Below are 19267 nucleotides of genomic sequence, written 5' to 3'. Positions count from 1 at the left end.
GAGCTAGGATGAGGGTCTGGAGTGGGGCCTAAAAGGAGGAGTTCCGTGTGTGGGAGAGGAGTGCCAGAGAGTGGAATGAGGGTGTGCAGGGTGTGGGCAGGAGGGACAGTGCAGGAGCAGGCTCTGGTGGGGGGTGTAGGCAACGGTGTGGCTGGGGGCTGGGAGTGCAGAGCCTGAGCAAGGAGGAAGGAGCTGTAGGTGGGAGGGGAGGTTCAGAAGAGCCTGGGGACGTGGAGTCTGGGCCAGAGGTAGGATGCCGAGCAGGCTGGGGGTGCAGGTCTGGGTGGAAGGGTGCAGGAGTGGGGATTAGGGTTTGGGGTCTGGGCTGGAGAGTACAGGGGCTAGAGATGGCTACCTGGTGCAACTGGGCGATCACAGGTGGCACCCCACTGCACCCATTGACTGGGATTGAAAATCAGTGGCAGAGATGGGGTCAGACCCTGCAAGCAGCGCATGGGACAGAGCTTCCCTGCACTGTTGTTCTCAGTGCAGAGCTGCTTCCTATCCCTGCTAGGCAGAGCCTGCAGGCCAGATGCCATCTGTGCCACAGTTTGCCTAGATCTTGCCCTCTAGACTGTGGGTTCTCTTCCCTCCTCTCCACCAGCAGCAGGGAACTGGTACTGGTACGTCAGCCACAAGGGAGTGGGGTGCTATGGAGGGGGAGCCTTGAGATGCCATGGGTGGATCCCTATGCACTATCTGGGACAGTGGATTCTTTTTTATGGGCCATCAATGTTTGTCTGGCCCTCCTTCGCTGCAACTGAAAGCCTGGCTGTAGATGTTTCTCAACCTCCCAACATAACACATACAGAAGTACTTCATATTTCATATACAATGGTAGTAAATAGAACTCAACAAGATAGGCATGGTCAACTGATCAAGACTTTTAAAATGATATTTCACATATTTTACTTTTTACAAAACTTACCCTATTTGTATAATGATGGCGAATGTGAGGTTCAAAGGTGGTCTCTTGAGGCACAGTGTGTCCCAGTGATCAAATTGCAAGAGTTGTCGATATTGATTCATAAATTGATGAATTATAAATCCAAAGTGACCATTGTAATCATCTAGCTTGACTTGGATAGTACGGGCCATAGGACTTTCCTGAAGGCTATGTCTAGACTGCAAGCCTCTTTCGAAAGAGGCTCTTTCGAAAGATACTTTCGAAAGAGCCTCTTTCGAAAGAGAGCGTCTAGACTGCACGTTGAACTTTCGAAAAAGCGGTTTGCTTTTTCGAAAGAAAGCATCCAGTGAGTCTGGATGCTCTCTTTCGAAGAAGCCCTATTTACATTGAAGAACGCCTTCTTTCGAAAGAGGAACTTTCGAAAGAAGGCGTTCTTCCTCGTGAAATGAGGTTTACCGCCATCGAAAGAAAAGCCGCGTTCTTTCGATTTAATTTTGAAAGAACGCGGCTGCAGTCTAGACGCAGGTGAGGTTTTTTCGAAAAAAGGCTACTTTTTTTGAAAAAACCCCTGAGTCTGGACACAGCCGAACTGATTGCTATTTGAACTACAGCATCTCTTTTAGAAGAAAAATACAATTTTGATTTAAAATTGCGTGTCACTGAGAATTCACCAAACGCCTTTGGTAAATTATTCTAGTGGTTAATTACTATTACTTTTCAAGTCAAAATTGGTTTAATTTCAACTTCAAGCCACTGGATCTTATAGTATTTTTCTCAACTAGCCTAAAGAGCCCTCTATTCTCAAATTTCTGTTTCTTGTGTAGCTACTTTGATCAAGGCACCTCTTAACCTTTTCTTTGGTAAGCTGTTATGATAATTGAGCCACTCAATTGACTTTAATTGTGAGCTCAACTGTAAGAAAATGTGCAAAATTCATAAAAGGTCACAATAACTTATAAAAACAAATGTTGATGGGAAAAACTATAAAAAGGAGACAGACAGACTGAATTAGTCTAAACACCAAGGCTATTGCTATAACTCATGGACTCTGTTAAGATCGTGCTTAGTAAACACAAAATATGGGTCCAGAAGCCAGTGAACCAAAATAGGTATGTCGCAACGAGGCCTAATTGATGGACAAAATAATGTGGGGATAGGCTATTCCATCCAGCATATCCTTTGTGGGTCTCTAAAGAACAGATAATTTGGGAGGGGGAGACAAAAGAACAGTCTGGAAACTACTGGAGCTCGCTTCACCATCATCTCTGCCAGCCACATGCCTTAGTCATCCTGATTCTGAGGGGCATCCTGCGCAGACCAGGCCAGAGACAGAGAGCCATCTGGTATCACCACTCCTATCCAAACACCATCTGAGGTGAAATGGAGTCAGACTTTAACAACAGAGACTCCAGGTCATTGTGGGTAGCTTCTCTTTTCCTCCAAAAGGTGTATTCTCCAATCCATTAATCATTGTTGTAGCTCTTCGCTGAATCCTCTGCACTCTATAAACATTCTTCTAGGATGTGAAGGTTTAGCTAGTTAACCAGTTCACCAGTAAGCCTCTCCCTAAACAACTGAAGCTTTACCTGTTAAGGTTAACCGGTGGGGCTGGAGTAGCTCTCCATCTGACATGGGCATGGGGCTGCTCCAGCCCCATCATGGCCGATGCATCCCTGGCCTGTGGCAGTGGTTGGGGGCGTTCCAGCCCAGTGGTGGATGGGGGTCTGCTCCAGCTAGACTGGAGTGGCCATCCTGCTTGCCCCCTTTAATCAGTTAACCAGTTAAACAATATTAAGTGGGATTTTATACACCTAGTTGTCACAAGAAATGGACACTCTATTCCAGGGCTACTCAACTTTGGAAGCCCCGGGGGCCACGATGATACTCACAGCTCATGCCGAGGGTCACAACTTAAGTGTGATTGCATATATATGCAAATATCTTTTTTCACACTGATGGGCATGAATACAAATATTAAGGCAAGATTACACAACACACAGGCCCCATTTAAGTTAGTTCTGCTGATATTTAAGTTAGTTCAATGCAATATTTATTCAATTTCCACCCATATGACAGCACTTTTAGGGTATGTCTACACTAGCTTGTTAGTTCGAGCTAGGTAGGCAAATGAGGGCAACCAGAGTTGCAAATGAAGCCCGGGATTTAAATATCCCGGGCTTCATTTCCATGTTCCCGGGTGCCACCATTTTTAAATCCCCCTTAGTCCGAACTCCGTGCCCACGGCTACATGCGGCACGGAGTAGGTAGTTCGAACGAGGAGTAGGAACGTTCCACGAGGAGTACTGGTAGTTCGAATTAGGATCTCTAATTTGAACTGCCTACTCCGTGTCGCATGTAGTCGCAGGCACGGAGTTCGGACTAAGAGGGATTTAAAAATGGCAGCGCCTGGGAACATGCAAATGAAGCCCGGGATATTTAAATCCCGGGCTTCATTTGCAACTTTGGTTGCCCTCATTTGCCTTTCTAGCTCAAACTAACGAGCTAGTGTAGACATACCCTTAGTGAGCAGTGACAGTCTAGGAATGTAACTACTAAAACACGTATCAACCGAAGACCATTATATTGACTACTTTTTTGTTTTGGCTGCCACCCTTGGGCCACATGTTGAGCCCCATGTAAATCCAAACTGCATGGAGGGCTGCAAGCAAGCGGGCTGTGGGCTGCATGCGGCCCACAAGCCACATGTTGAGTTGCTCTGCTCTATTCCCATAGCAATCAAACCAGTGCCACATACCTACTTGATATTCCCCACTGTTCATACATCCAAGCATCATTTTTAGAGCTCATGTGAGCTGATTATCCACCAGACCTGCAAATCTCTTTCAGCGTCCCTGCTTCCCAACATAGTTTCCCACCTTGTAAGTATGGCCTATGTTCTTTTTTTCCTAGATTTATGACTTTACATTTGATCATATTGAAACATACATTGTTTGCTTGGGCCCAGTTTTACCAAGTGATCCAAATCCCTCTGCATCAGTTACCTTTCCTCTTCAGTACTTACCAGTCTCTCAATCTTTGTCGTCTGTAAAATTTATCAGTTGTGGTTTTATTTCTTCTAAGTTATTGATAAAAGAGTTAAATAAACTAGCAACAGGAACAGGTCCCCTTTGGATCCCACTAAAAACATACCTACTCAATTATGATGTCTCAGAGATCTGTACATTTAATTTGTGCCGTAAGTTGATTTTTGTATCCTTCGAGTTTGTTAATCAAAATGTCATTAGTTGCCAAGTCAAATACACTTACAGTTCTGTAAGGTATCACATTAACACTGTTATCTTTATCTACCAAATATGTAATCCCATAAAAATCATGTTAGTTTGATAGGGTTTACTATCCATAAAACCATGTTTATTAGCTTTAATTTTAGTGCCCTCATTTTTTTTATTAATAGAGTCCTGAATCAGTCACTGCCTTATCTTGCCTGGGATCGATGTCAGACTGACAGGTCTATAATTACCCAGGTCACCCTGCTTACTCTTGGCATATTAGCCTTTTTCCAGCCTTTTTCCAAGATTCACTGGAAGTCAACATTAATAGTCTACCTAACTCTTGATCTGATCTTTTAAAACCCTTGTTACAAGTCATCTGGACCTGCTGATGTAAAATGTCTAACTTTATTAACTGGTATTTAACATCATCCTTAGTTACTGTTGGAATGATAGGAATGATAAGGCTACATCATCTGGCTTTCTTCCAAATACAAAGCAGAAATATTTACTAAATACTACTGCCTTCTCTGAATCAGTTCTGCCATTTCTGTCTTGTATGGATCAAATGCATTTGTTAGAATTCCTTTTGTTCCTAATGTACTTATTAAAACACATGATTTTCCTTACGTTTTTCATTTAATCTTTTTTTTAACAATTCTTAGCTTCTGCATTATATTTGTTGCTATCGGCTTCCCCTTTCTTCTAATATTTTTGCATTTTTATAGCTTCCTTTACTTGCCCTCTAACCCAAGCTGGTTTATTAACCAATCTAGCCTTCTTTCTCAATTGTGGTTTTGGGGGAATTGAGTAAAATGTCCTTAATAAGTACCCACTTATTGTTTGCATTTTTCTGTATAAATTCTTCCTCATAATTGATTTTATGTGTGTGTGTATATATATGGATAATCAACTCCTAAATCACTGGTACCTAATTTGCCTCTAATTTTTATTTCTGTGACCAATTCTTCCTTATCTGTCAACATGAGAGCTAATATAGATAGAATCCATCCATTTTAGGGGTCACACTATTTGAGTTAGGAAATTGTAATATATAATTGTTTGAAATTCCAAGCTCTTTGTAATTCTGACTGCATGAGACCTCTGCCTTAGGATGCTCAAGTTGAATTCCCTTTGGTGTATGAGCATGTGTGTGAAAGTTTTGGTGATCTGTAGAAGACACCTACTAGTTCCCCAGCTTGTGCTTTCTCTATTAAGACATTTACCCATCATTATTCAAGAACATTTGCTTCTGAGTTGTTGGTGATGAGTAAAAAATGTTTTGGTGGAGTGTGCCATTCCTCGTCTCCTTTTCTCCACACTCAGTCCTGCCAAAATAGATTTAACCCATTGATTTTTAACGTTCTAGCCATGCCACTCATCCCATCAGGTCTCAGTAATACCTGCTAGGTAAAATTTATGCTCACAACTGATCAATTCCAGTTCCTCTTGTTTATTACTACTTGTTTAGGTTACTAACACTGATGAATAAGCAATTAAAGTATTTCCTCTCTTCATGACCCTTGGTGTCACAGCTAATGAAGTACTAAGTTTGGATTTACTGCCACGGAAAACAGGATAGGGCGTTCGGCAGCATTCTAGGTACCAAGCATATGTTCCACTTCCATTGACATAAATGGTAAAATTCAGTTTGAGCCAGATTCTCAACTGCAGTCAAAGAATGCTCAGCAAGACTGATGGGGTGGAACAAACATGGATTTAAGAGAACTTTTCATTCTCCCAATCTTAGGGCTGATCTGGGCTGGAACAGCTTTGGACATAAATGAAAGCAGCCGTATTATGGCAGCTGCCAGAAGACCTGCTAAGGAGCTCAGGGGATGAATGAGTTTGCAGGAGATTGAGCAGAATTCCCTCACAGTCTATGGACATTTCAATTTCCACAAATCAGCCAATTCTAATTGGAAAAAAAAGTTGTATTAATTCTTTTCCAACTAGCCTTGTGTTCTGGCCCACTTTGTCCTATACTAGGACTTTAATTCAAAATAACCCACCTTAGATCGAATTAATAAGCAGAGCATCCACACTACCAAGCCTATTACAGGCAGTCCCCGGGTTACATGGCTCCGACTTACATCGGATCCCTACTTACAAACGGGGTGAGGCAACCCCGCACTAGCTGCTTCCCCCCAGCAAACCAGGGAGACGCAAAGCTAGCACCCTCCCCCTCCCCCCCCCAGCAGACCAGGGAGACGTGGAGCGGCTTTTCTCAGCAGACACCTCAGCTTGAGAATAAAGGACTGAGGGAAGTGAGGTGTGGGAGAATAAAACTGAGCTCTGGAGAAATGTTTGGCTAGAGTTTCCCCTACAATATGTACCAGTTCTGACTTACATACAAATTCAACTTAAGAACAAACCAACAGTCCCTATCTTGTACGTAACCCGGGGACTGCCTGTATTTCAAAATAACAGGCTGCTTATTTTGAAATCTATAATCCCATTTTCCTTGGGAAATAACGCTTATTTCAAAATGGCGCTAGTGTGGTTCCAGTGCTGCTATTTCGAAATAGCTCCTCCGCAGAGTTAATTCCTCCCTAGTGCTTCCAGGGGTTCTAAGTCAAGGAGCATGTGCACATTGACAGAGTCTGCCTCAGACTAATTTTGAGTCTTTCCCGTAGTGTGGACACACTATTTCAATGGTGTTATTTTGGGAGTTATTAAATTGATTTTAGTTATTTCGAAACAGTTTTGCTAGTGCAGACATGCCCTTTGAGAACTACATGTTGGACCTCCCTGATCCGGCACCCTTGGGAGCTCATCGGTCCCGAATGAGATATTTTGGTGAAGCAAGGAAGGGTCATTTCTGGGCTCTCCCTGTCACCGTCCCACCCTCCTCCCCAGCCGTGGCCTTATTGCCAGCCTCCCAGCTGGCTTCCCACTGCCGCTGGCCCTTTTGTGTGCTGGGCTCCTGGCCCCACCGTGGCAGCCTTGCTATCACACAGCCCTACTACTGAGCTCCTGTCCTCGCAGGACAGACCCCCTACTGGGTTCCACATGTGCTGCCAGACAGCAGCCCTGCTTGGGCTTCAGCCTTGCTGGGCAGCTCCACTGCCTACCGGTCTCACTGGGCAGCTCCTTCGGATGGCAGCAGGGCTGCTGGGCTTTTTGCTGCACTGCCAGGCAGCTCCACTCCCAAATTCCTGGCCCCACCACCAAGCAGCCCCACGGTTGGGCTCCTGGCACCCCAGGTCAGCCCCACTGCCTCCTACTCCTGCCACTCATCTACACCGCTGGGCTGCTGGGCTCCTGGTTGTGCTGGCAGGCTGCTCTACTGCCAGGCTCCCAGCCCTGCTGCCAGGCAGCACTACTGCCTCCTGGTCTTGTTGTGCAGTTTTGCTGCTGGACTGCAGCCCTGCTCTAAGCTTCAGCCCTGCTGCCTCCCAGTCCCTCTGCCTCCCGCCCCACAGTGTCACCACATGCTGCAGCTCTGATGCTGGGCTCCCGGTTTTGCTGCCACAGGGCAGCCCCACTTCTGGGCTCCAGCCCCACTGCAGGGCTCCCAGCCACCAGCCCTCCACGAGACTCTCTGGTCCTAGTACATCCCTGGGATGTTGCTGGACCAGAGTGTCCCCGATAAGAGAGGTTCAATCTGTACTACATCTTCTCATGCATTGGTTTTCAATCTGTAGTCCCTGGGCCTCAGGGGGGTCTATTCAAATTTTTTAGGGATCTTTAATGAAAAAGGTTAAGAATCACTGCTCTAATGGGATGGATCTAGCTGATGCTTATATGTATTTAAAAATAAAATTATTGAATTATTTTAAATTGTTTTAACTCCACTAGTTCTTCCAAACACACTAAAACAATCCAGTTTGCTGACAGTATTCTACTTCCTAAGGCATGGCCTCTTACATTACGAAATTTGGTGTGAATAGCCAACCAAGCACTCCCATCTGTAGAATATAAAAGGTATACAAAAAGGGTATAAAGAGTCTGCAAAATTTATCTTGTTTATTGTACACATCCCTAAATAAAATAACATATTTTCAAACTTCTTATGGGAAATGTAATTTTCCATGCAAACGTTGTAGTGGGAATGAGACAGTTTTGTTTTCTCATTGCATTACTCACAACTATTTTCTCTGTTACAAACTGTGTTGCAAGTACAGATATAAGCAGCTATAGGTGAGATGATATTGACACCTAACCATGATATTGCATCTTATTAAACAGGTAATTCTCTAATGGATCAATGAAAACAAAATGATGACAAGTTGTGGTCAACAGTCCTTGAATGTGCTGATGGTTGTGTTCTTATTGCTCTTGTCAGCAGGTAATGCTTCTTCCAGAAATTTATTTTTATGTGAACTGGGAAAGGGGATGAATGAGTTAAAATGTCATCAAACCTAAATGCCTACAAAACTAATAGTCCCAGGGGGTAACACTAAGAGTTGAAACAAAAACTATGTGCAACTTAAACAAGAAAAGCAATACTATTTCATTTAGGAAAGTAATGCTAATTTTACATGGACAAGATCAGCCAGCTCAACATTTAACTTTCAACTTTAATAATAATTTTCTTTGCTATTTTGATTCTAAATAATCTATCAGTTCCTTAAAATGAGGGATTCACCACAATATGAATCAAACCGTTCTGCCAAGTGATCCAACTACTACAGACCTAGGAAGCAAGGCGGTATCATGTATTTTGACATTCTGACAAAAGAGGCTGTGTTTCTGTGTGTATGGCTCATGTTATCTTTGCACTCTGCCTGATCATATTATTCTGCTGCTATAATTAAGTTTACAAAATAGTTCCTACTATGATAATTACTTTTACAGGCTCATAACTTTCAGAAACTCAGTCTGAAGGTGATTTACTCTAGGCAAGTTTAAGTAGAAGCCAGTCAATTTTGTTCCTACTTTCTTGAGGGAGTAAAATGATGTCCATCCCATTTTAGAATACTCTAACTGCACTTTTGTAATGAGGAATACAGCAAATGTGGCAGACATTCATGTTACTTAATGTGATTTAAGAAGTTTGATAAGCATTATTGTCCCTATTTTGGAGATGGAGAAACAGAGGAACAAAGACATTGAGTGACTGACTTAAATTTACAGAGATAGTGGCAGAGTTAATAAATAACTGAAAGGCAGATAATGTGGGCAAACCAGAGTTAAATTTAGAACCTTTACTCTCCGCATTGTTTAGGTACACTGACAACCTTTAATTACATTATCATAAGTGACACCCAAATACACATGTCCACTTATATGTTGGCAAAAAAATATTATCCTCTATCTAAGCAACAGCAAATTATCATATTAATAAAGACCATTTCTTATACATATGCATTGGGGATGGAGTTATGTTCGTACCATCAGCTATAATGTTCACATTTACTGGCTTTTGAGGATTTTACTTTGCAACCTTAATGTTATACCTTCACTGTTCATAAAAATGGTTCCACTTTGTTTTGGCTGGAGGATAGATATTTATGTGTCACGCAAACATTTATCTTTAAACAAAAACAAATGTGTTAGGCTTGAATTTAATATGTTTAGTTTTTTCAGCCCTGACACTGTCTCTCTTGAGGGGAGGGGAAATGATGATATTTGTAAAGAAAAATGCCTTTGATTTGATCCCGTTTACATAGACATTCTGCATATTATATAAATTATTGATAAATACCAGGCACTATTCTAGCATTTTATTTTATTTGTTTATGCATGTGTACCTCTTCCTGTCTTAGCTCCTTTATTACGGTTGACATATCTCATCAGCAGATAGGGTGCTTAGTGCTACGATGCAAAATGGGTGTTTAAAATGATAATGGAAGTTTTAATTTACATACCCCCAAGTGGGACTGTTAGAAATGTTTGATGCTGACTTACTGTAATTCTGTGCCTACTGAAGTCAGTGAGAGTTTTACACTGGGGTGGTATGCTAGCCAATACTGAGTGCTTTCAGAAAGTCTGTCCCCGGCCTTTACAAGGCATTAGCAGAATTGAGAATGTTTTCTTGGCCTCCTTTTACATAAATGGCAGGTTTCCTGAAACAACGGGAGAATGTTAATTTTTTAGCAGGATCAAAATAACAATAGTCCATAGTAACTTTGTTGATAGCCATAGTAATTACACTGTAACAGATGTTTATCTGATCAGCTCTCATATATGTGCAATGTATGTGCAGTTTGTCCCAGAGTCTATAAAGGGAGACTAGTGGCAGAACATAATTTGAATGAAAGAACTACAGAATGCTGCTTTTTTACTACAATTGTATTCATTTCAAGCTTAAGGAGGATTTAAAGGAAACCTAATAGAAAGATTTCTAGGTAAGATAGTGCCTTATTTCAAGCACCACGAACTATTAAAAAGTAGAATTGGAAAGTATAAAAAACAAGGATATTTGAAGATCATATTTAAGCGCACTGTTTCTGATCACAGCCACCAGGCATGGGTAACAAAGTCTGGGATGACAATGAACTGGTAAGTCCCAGGTATACAGTGCAGCAGTTTTGGGTACATTGTTTCTGGAGAGCCAGGCTAGCGGGGAAGCAGCAACAGTGGAGGAACAGCTGGATAGCTGAGATAACAAGGGATGGACAGAAGAATCAGAAGAGCATAGAACTTCATTGTGCAGCTTCAGCTGTATTAGCTGGCCTAGGAAAGGAGATGCAGGGCCTGCCAGCAGGCAGAAAGATGTCTGAGGCCAGATTTATATTAGACCTGCAAGATCAGCTTAACGTACACAATGCTAACTATATAAATAACATGGCTGGAGTCAACATACCTTAAACCGAGCTTGGCACCATCTTCACAGCGGGAGGCCAATAGGAGCAAATGCTCCCATCAGCTTCCCTGACTCCATGCAACTGCAAGGAGTACCAATGCCAACCTGAGGGCACCCTCAACATTTGAGTTAGCGGATCTTTACTAGACCCGCTAAATCAAATGTCAGAATCTCCAGTGTATAGGTATAGAGATGTCCTGAGCAGGAGTAGGAGGAAATAGGAATGAAAAGGAAGGCCTAAGTAGGGTGGCCAGGTGTCGGGTATTCACCTGGACAGTCCGGTATTTTCGCCTCCTGTCTGGTAAAAAAATTCAGAGAATACTGGACACCTGAGTACTGGGTACACCTGAGATGCCACCCAAATTCCCCCCCCCCCAACCTCCCCAGCCCCCCGACTCCAGCCTCTATGCTTACCTAGTTCCCCAAGGCTGCCGGCACAAAATGGCTGCCAGCCAAAAGACCTAGGGGAAGCAATGCTTCCCTTGGGTCTTAGTGCTCAACCGCTCCCCTGTTCCTATCCCTGCACTCACTCTTAAAGGGTGGACATGCTGTTTTAATGCTATTTTATTTTAATTTTTTTTGGCTTAATAAGTCCTTGGAGTGCTTTTTTTTCCCCTTTTCTCTCTCTCTCTCTCTCTCTCTCTCTCTCTCTCTCTCAACAACTTTGGTCTTCACAGAATTTTTTCCCGGTGGTTTTTTTTTGTGGGGGGGGGGGTTCAGTATTTTTGTTTCAACCATTTGGCAACCCTACGTCTAAGGTGAAGACAGGCAGGCCAAAACTCTGCTAAAAAAAGGTGGGGTAGCAAAATAGGAATGTTGCAACTAGGGCTGGTCAGGAATTTTTTGTAACAAATATTTTTTTGTCATGAAATTCCAGTTCATTAAACTTAGGGCTGTCAAATGATTAAAAAAGTTACAAATGTAGAATAATGTACAAAAAATAACCGCATTCAAAAATTAAACAATGTAAAATTTAAGAGCCCATAAGTCTACACAGTCCTACTTCTTGTTCAGCAAGTGGCTCAGACAAATGGCTCAGACAAAATAAATTGGTTTACATTTGCAGGAGACAGTGCTGCCTGCTTCTTGTTCACAATGTTACCTGAGAGTGAGAACAGGCATTCACTTGGCACTGTTGCAGCCTGTGTAACAAGATATTTACATGCCGGTTGCACTAAAGATTCATATTTCTGTTCATGCTTCAGCCACCATTCCAGAGGACACATATCCATGCTGGTTATGGCTTCTGCTTGGTAATAATCCAAAGCAGTGTGGACTGATGCATGTTCATTTTCATCGTCTGAGTCAGATGCTACCAGCAGAAGGTTGATTTTCTTTTTTGATGGTTTGGATTCTGTGTTTCTGCAACATGTTGCACTTTTAAGACTTCTGTAAGCATGCTCCACACCTCATCCCTCGCAGATTTTGGACGGCACTTCAGATTCTTAAACCTTGGGTCAAGTGCTGTAGCTATCTTTAGAAATCTCAAATGGATACTATCTTTGTGCTTTGTCAAATCTGCTGCAATGTTACAGTGTTCTTAAAACAAACATGTGCTGAGACATCATCCAAGACTACTATAATATGAAATATATGGCAGAATGCAGGTAAAACAGAGCTGAAGAAATACAGTTCTCCCCCAAAGAATTCAGTCACAAATTTAATTAATGCATTTTTATAACGAGCGCCAGAAGCATGGCTTTTGGAATAGTGGCAAAAGCATGAAGAAGAAAATGAATATTTATCATATCTGGCATGTAATGCAGGCTACAAAAGTCCCATGTAAATGCTTATTCTCATTTTCTGGTGACATTGTTAAAAAGAAGCAGTAAGCATTATTTCCTGTAAATGTAAACAAATGTGTTTGTTTTAGGGATTGACTGAGCATGAAGTAGGACTGAGTGGACTTATGGGCTGTAATGTTTTGTATTTGAGTGCACTTTTTCAATACTTGTATGATTCCATTACAATATTTGTATGAGGTGAGCTGAAAATACTATTACTTTTATCATTTTACGGTACAAGATTTATAATCAATTTTTAGTCTCAAAGGAGAAACAGCAGCTTAGTTTCTTCATCATCACTTCATGGTTTGGTACTCTTCTCTGTCTGACAGTGGTAACAGACTCCACAAACCTTAGCCTGCTCCATCCTAGCTCTTGCTCCAACTCTGTTCTGACTCTTAATTCCAGCTCTGACCCCCTGGTTCCAACCATTAGGTTCAACTGCCACAGCTCTAACCACTAGGCATGATCTCCCCAACATGGTTTCTGACACACAACCACTGGGCTAGTGGCTCTTTGGAAGGGGGACAGGGACACTCATGTTATTTTTGTGAAAATTTTGAAAGGTGTTGGTTTCATTCTGATGTAGGATGAAAACAAATTTTGAAAACTTGACATTTTTCCCTAAGTAGAATTCTTGAATGCCAGCTCTCATGGCAACCTTTTGATCAATAAGATTGATCTGGAATTAAGACTGTGATGGAGAGAGAACAAAAAGATAAAAAAAATTCAGGACTTATTGGTACTCATTTGATATGGCTGTACAAATAACTCACAATAAAGGAAGCCATGCATGCATGCTGCAAAGAATATCTGTCCTGACTGCTTTAACTCCTAAGCATGTAGTTTGCTTCTTTTGAAACTCATTAAGTTTCAAATTAAGTTTCAGATTAAGTTAGGGATGATAGTGAATTTCATATTAACATACACAACTTAGCTTTTTTTCACTTCACAATCATTTTCTTTTATATTTTAAAGGGATCTTGTTTATGCTTAAACAATCACAGGATATCAAGTGAATGAAGTATATTTTGTTACATTATTTGCCTCTGGCTGAAAGCATCGATGTTCAAAACAAACCTAATAAAATACTTTGACACTAACTTGGTACTAAACTTATAGCAATGTTTTACAGAGCTAGGTAGCAAAGTCCATGGAAGTAGCCTTACAGTGGTCAGACATTTTAGTTACACTGACTGCTTATTTTTCTGAACATATTGCAGGTAAACCCTGAAAGACCAGCATAAATCAAACATTCAAAGCTTGAAAGTCTATTCTGCTCTAGAAATGTGCATGCACAGAGATAGGAGGATATAGCCTCCTTGAGTTATTAGTATTAAATTTCAAAGATGGATTGGAGATTTACATATGCTGCTCCACTCCAGAAAAAGTATGTTATGCCTTTCATCTTGGCAAGAAGTAACTTAAACATTTCAATAAAATGACAGGAATAGAGAATGTTAATTGGATCTTCATATAGAACTCTCATATAATACATAACAAGGAGAAGATCAATAAAATTGAAAAGTGACCAATGTAAAATTAATGAGAACATTTTTAAGCATACACCATTAAATATTAATTAATTTTTGGAACTCACTGTATAAGATATTATTCATTATAAGAGCTCAATCTGTTTGAAAGAAAAGCGATTCATATGTTTATAAATAGTGATAACATTCGCAGTTGCAGATTAGATAAGTAATTTAGTTGCAGTTAGGTAGTTACATAGGCAATATGCAGTTGCATATTAGATCGATATAAAAAATTCTGCTTTAGTACATAAACTAATCAGTAACTGATGTGAACGAGGAAGAAATTTCACTTTTCTGAAGGTTATTCCATACTTTTCTGCTATGGTATTTCTTGCATCTTTATTTTGGAGTATTTGAAACTGAACACTATCAAAGAAAGGATATAGGATTAGATAGATTGCAGATCTGCTTAAGTTCAGTATTCCTAGTGTTCCTAAATATTAAAAGTATTTAACTGTCAAGTTTGTTGTTATGCCTCTGTGCATTTTTGAGGGATGGATATCTGCAGGAGCAGCCCTATAAATCAGGTACTTACTGAAGTGCCTAAGTATGGATTTAGAAACCTAACTTTAGAGATAGACATTGGAAACTTTAGTCCATGGTCACAAAGAAAGCCAATGGCAGGTCTGGACACAGAACTCAGAACTAAAGTTGTTCAGGAATTTTTCCATCAATGTTTTCTTGATAGAAAATGCAGTTTCTGCAAAATTGAAGTTTTCCATGGAAAATATGTTTCAATCTTCTGTCAAGAAAGTTTAGGTGCAATATTTCATCTCAGTTCGACACAAATCAAAACATTTCAGTTTGCCATTATTCTATGTCTGCTTCAGCTGCTGCAGTGTCTTATGGGAGTTGTAGTTTGGGTGCCTGTGCCCCCAATCTTTTCCATGGGCCAGGTTCCCTGGCAGGACTAAGTTTCCCTGTGATGCACTACAATCTCCTTTCTGGTTGAATCAATGTGTTGCATCTCAGGACATGTAGTCCAGCTGGGTAGCCCATCACATATAGGAGAACGTGAGCATGATACACTCAAACTACAGTTCCTGTGAAGCACCCTGGCTACTCAGTCAGATTAATGTTGATGTGTAAACTGAAATTAAATGTTTTTATTCAGTTCAATAAACCAAGAAGAAATATTGTGGTAAGTTAGTGTCAAAACATTTTACTTAGATTAAAAGTGTCTACATTACATTTTTCTAGTTGAAATTTTCCAGAACTTTCAAGTCCATGAATTGTCTATAGGATGTCAATTCTGGGTTTTGACCAGCTCTACTCGATCTCTGAGTTCCAAAGCTGTGGCCTTAATCATCAGATGACCTATCTTTCCTGGTAGTAGATAATAGAAAATGAGTTAATGTTAAGATTGAAATGCACTCCTTTTTCTTTAATTCCCATTGGCACCTAATTCACTCAGGAGTTGTCTACAGCTTAATATACTCTGGTTTAGTTAAACTGGTGTAAATCTTTCTTTCTGCACTCTATATTAGTAAACTGATAACAATACTAAAAATAATAATAGTAATAATGAAATCACCCCCTATCTCTCATATAGAGCTTTTCAACAGAAGAACTCAAAGCGGTTTAACAAAAACGTCAAAATTGTTATTCCAATTTTCAAACAGCTAAAAAGACATGAGCATCAATGCACAACGTTAGACCAGTTAACTACATCAGTTTAAAATACCATTGTAATTAATTGGTGCAGCTTTTTTGTATGGGTAATCAATGTCTGTCTCAGTTCTATAAAGTCAGAATAAAAATACATGATTTCTCCCATGCTTTGTCTGTTGTGTCTATTTAGACTATAAGGACCCTTAGGCGTGCAGAGCAGCTAGCCACTTGAGAGCAGTCCCATGTGTCTTTAAGCGGCAGGCTGATCCCTGTGACTCTCTGCTCTGAGTGCCAGGAGGAGGGGGAGGCTTTGCAGAAACCAGCTAATGGGAGCTCATTTTGCTGCGGGCTGGGGCAGCATGCAACGCCTCCCTCTCCCCCAGTGCCCGGAGTGGAGAGCCACAGGGAGCAGCCATTTTGAGTAGCCTGGAGCCTAGGTAAGTATCTCTCAGCCACAGCCTACCTCTGGCACTCCAGCCTCTCCTTCCACCCAACTCCTTGCTCCAGGTCACCATCCAAACCCTCGGCACCCTCCCCTGGACACAACTCCCTCCCAGGCCCTATATCTCCTCCTATAGCCCTCCCCCAGGCCAGAATCCTCTCCTGCACACATACCTCCTCCCAGACCTTACCCCCCAAACCCTTTCCCCAGATCACAAACTCCTTCTTCACCCACACTCCCTCTCAGACCCTGCACCCCATCCTGCACTCCAGTCGCTTACCCCGAGCTCCCTTCTGCACCCAACTTCCATCTCAGACCCTGCACTTCCTCCATAGGAAAGTGCAGCCCTTAAGCACTTAAAATCTTGGAGTGGCTCCCCGCCAAAAATTATTGCCCACCCTGGCCTTAAGGTCCTCAAGGGTAGAGACTTGTGTGTGTAATCTGAGATGTGGCTTCAAGGCACTACCATAATATAAATCCTATATAAATTAAAGTAGTGTGAGAACTGACAGTCTGCAAACTCCTACAAGGCATATGAACTATTATACAACAATTAGCCTAGAGCCCAAATTCTGGGAAAATATACAGAGATGATTTATTTCTTTCAAGAGAATTGACCAGCACAATCAGTATAACATAAACCTGGAAAATGGTTTAAAAGACATAATACATCCTTTATATGAGTATTTAATTTCTTTAAAAAATTAAGATCTGAACAATAATTGTGTTTTTATTGCTCTTGTTCTAGTTATTTATATATTCACAATTGTTAATTCTGTTAGCATGGTAATATCTTTTCATAATTATTTTTGGAAGATCAGTGCTTTTCAAAATAATGACCTTTACAGCGGAGCAGATATTTCTGACACATTAACAACAGCAACTGTAAATCATGTGCTTTTGGATTCTTTTTTCAGTTTTCATGTATGGTTTTTTCTTTACAGATAATGAAATCACCCCAGAAAAAATCTTAAACTCATTTTTCTAGATCTTTGCTAATATCCCATAGTTTTAAAAAACAACCAATAGTCTAGTAGCACCTTAAAGACTAACAAAACATGTAGATGGTATCATGAGCTTTCCTGGGCACAACTCACTCCTTCAGATGACAGGAGTATTGAAAGGAAAAAAATGGTGGGGAAGAAGAAAAAAGTCTAAGCTTATCTACTTACTGTCTCTTTTTTTCTTCCTCCCCTCCATTTTTTCCCTTCTCTTCCTCCTTCCTTTATTTATTCTTGGATCTGGACTTTCAACACTCTAGTCATCTTAAGAAGTTGGTTGTGCTCACAAAAGCTCATGATACCATCTACATGTTTTGTTAGTCTTTAAGGTGCTACTAGACTATTGATTGTTCTTTAAGTCTTTCCTGTTACGGACTAACTCGGATACCCCTCTGGAACCATAGTTTTAAAACAGCCTAATTGAAGCTATGTATTTAAATATTTTAGTCTCTCTGCCATCCAAGACTGGGGTAGTGACAGAAAGCATTTCTTCTCTACTGTTTAAAAAAATTAATTGAAATTTAAAAAAATCAGAAACATCATAACCCAAAACTGAAAATATCACAAAAATGCTTTTCATGCTTTTAGTAGTTGTATCAAATATTATGAGATTGAAACTCCTGAAATATATGATTACTGTTTCTCAGAAGCCAGGGGAAAACTGATTAAGACTAACAGAAAAATGAAAATGTACGTGTCATGCAACTAACACATATGAATCACAAAGATATCAATCTTTGTTTTACAGCATTGTCTGCACATTTTCGCGTCTGTGAGCCATATACAGACTACAAAGGCCGCTACCACTTTGGTTTTCACTGCCCACGTCTTTCTGACAATAAATCTTACATCTTCTGCTGTCACCATAACAACACAGTATTTAAATACTGCTGCAATGAGACGGAATTTCAGACTGTTATGCAGATGAACCTAACGGGAAATGCAGATGGATATATGCATAAGTAAGTAAATGAGCTATAAAGTACTCTTTACCAAATTATTCCTAGTCTAATCACATAATCTAAGATGTTTAATGATGGAAGCAATTAGAATAATTGTACATACACAGAAATGTTCCTAGAAGCTCTTCTGTACAAGACTATTTTTCATGATGGGGATGTTTACCGTTGCTTGTATAGCCTTGATGCCCATTATATAAATTCCTAACAGCATGTATGTAATTTTTATAAACAAATATGCTGTTTCCTTCCCAAAATGGTCAAACCTGTGTTTAAGTGTGTATCTGTATAACGAAAACCCGAACAAGTGATAGCAAGAGAAAGGCAAGCTGACATTTTTCAGATCAACCCAAATGTTTTGCATGGGTAATTGCTATTTTGAATTTGTTCATGTTTTGCATATTAATGACTTGCAATCACTGAGCAAAATGCACTTGGTTATTTAATCTCCCTGTCTGCTGCTTGAGAACTTTTTTTCACATTTTTTTTAAAAGCAGCTATAGAAACAAACATAGACAATAAGAACCCGGGGAGAAAACCTGACAAGATAGTAAGTAGGTCCTGAGTTATGAACTGCATATGCTGTGTGGGCAGGACTGTCTGCTCCAGACTGGCTCCTTTGCACTACTCAAGCATTCTCACAAAGATTGAATTCTCATGATGAAGGGTGGAGCTCTTATCTGAGGTAAAGCTGGCAGAGCTAGCTGCTGAGATAACTTGTCCCTACCCCATTCTGGTGAAGGGACAATGTCAAAAGAGTGATACGCCAAAAACTGTTCATTACCTCCACATTTGTTATTACTTTGGAGATAAACTTGCAAAGCATCGTGTGGTATTCATTCATGGGTTGTTTATTGATGTTGCCAACTTCACATTTTTTTAGTTTATTTTGGATTACTTAGGCAATTTAGCTGAAGTGTGCTTTAGCATGTTGTTTATGAACAGTGATCAAAAGAGAGAAATTGGTAGCATCTGAGAGAAAAGGTAGTTTGGTGTCCTGTTGGCAAACTAATTTTGTTTTCATAGCTTTATAGGAAGGGTGCCTAG

At 40.6% G+C, this 19267-nt stretch overlaps 1 protein-coding gene across 7 annotated transcripts in view; it reads left to right on the top strand.

Moving 5' to 3' along the window:
* SHISAL1 (shisa like 1) overlaps positions 1-19267 on the top strand; it is a 294094-nt gene that overhangs the window by 209600 nt on the left and 65227 nt on the right. For all 7 annotated transcript variants that reach the window (XM_006127738.5, XM_075899734.2, XM_014575796.4 and 4 more), the window contains 2 exons: positions 8329-8428; positions 18010-18223. In XM_006127738.5, the coding sequence (XP_006127800.3) occupies positions 8359-8428; positions 18010-18223 (284 nt within the window). In that variant the 5' untranslated portion in view covers positions 8329-8358. The remainder of the gene's footprint in view (positions 1-8328; positions 8429-18009; positions 18224-19267) is intronic.

This window comes from Pelodiscus sinensis, chromosome 1 (genome assembly GCF_052426305.1).
Source record: "Pelodiscus sinensis isolate ZL-2025 chromosome 1, ASM5242630v1, whole genome shotgun sequence".
NCBI classification, from domain to species: Eukaryota; Metazoa; Chordata; order Testudines; family Trionychidae; genus Pelodiscus; species Pelodiscus sinensis.
This window is presented reverse-complemented; position numbering and strand designations above follow the sequence as displayed.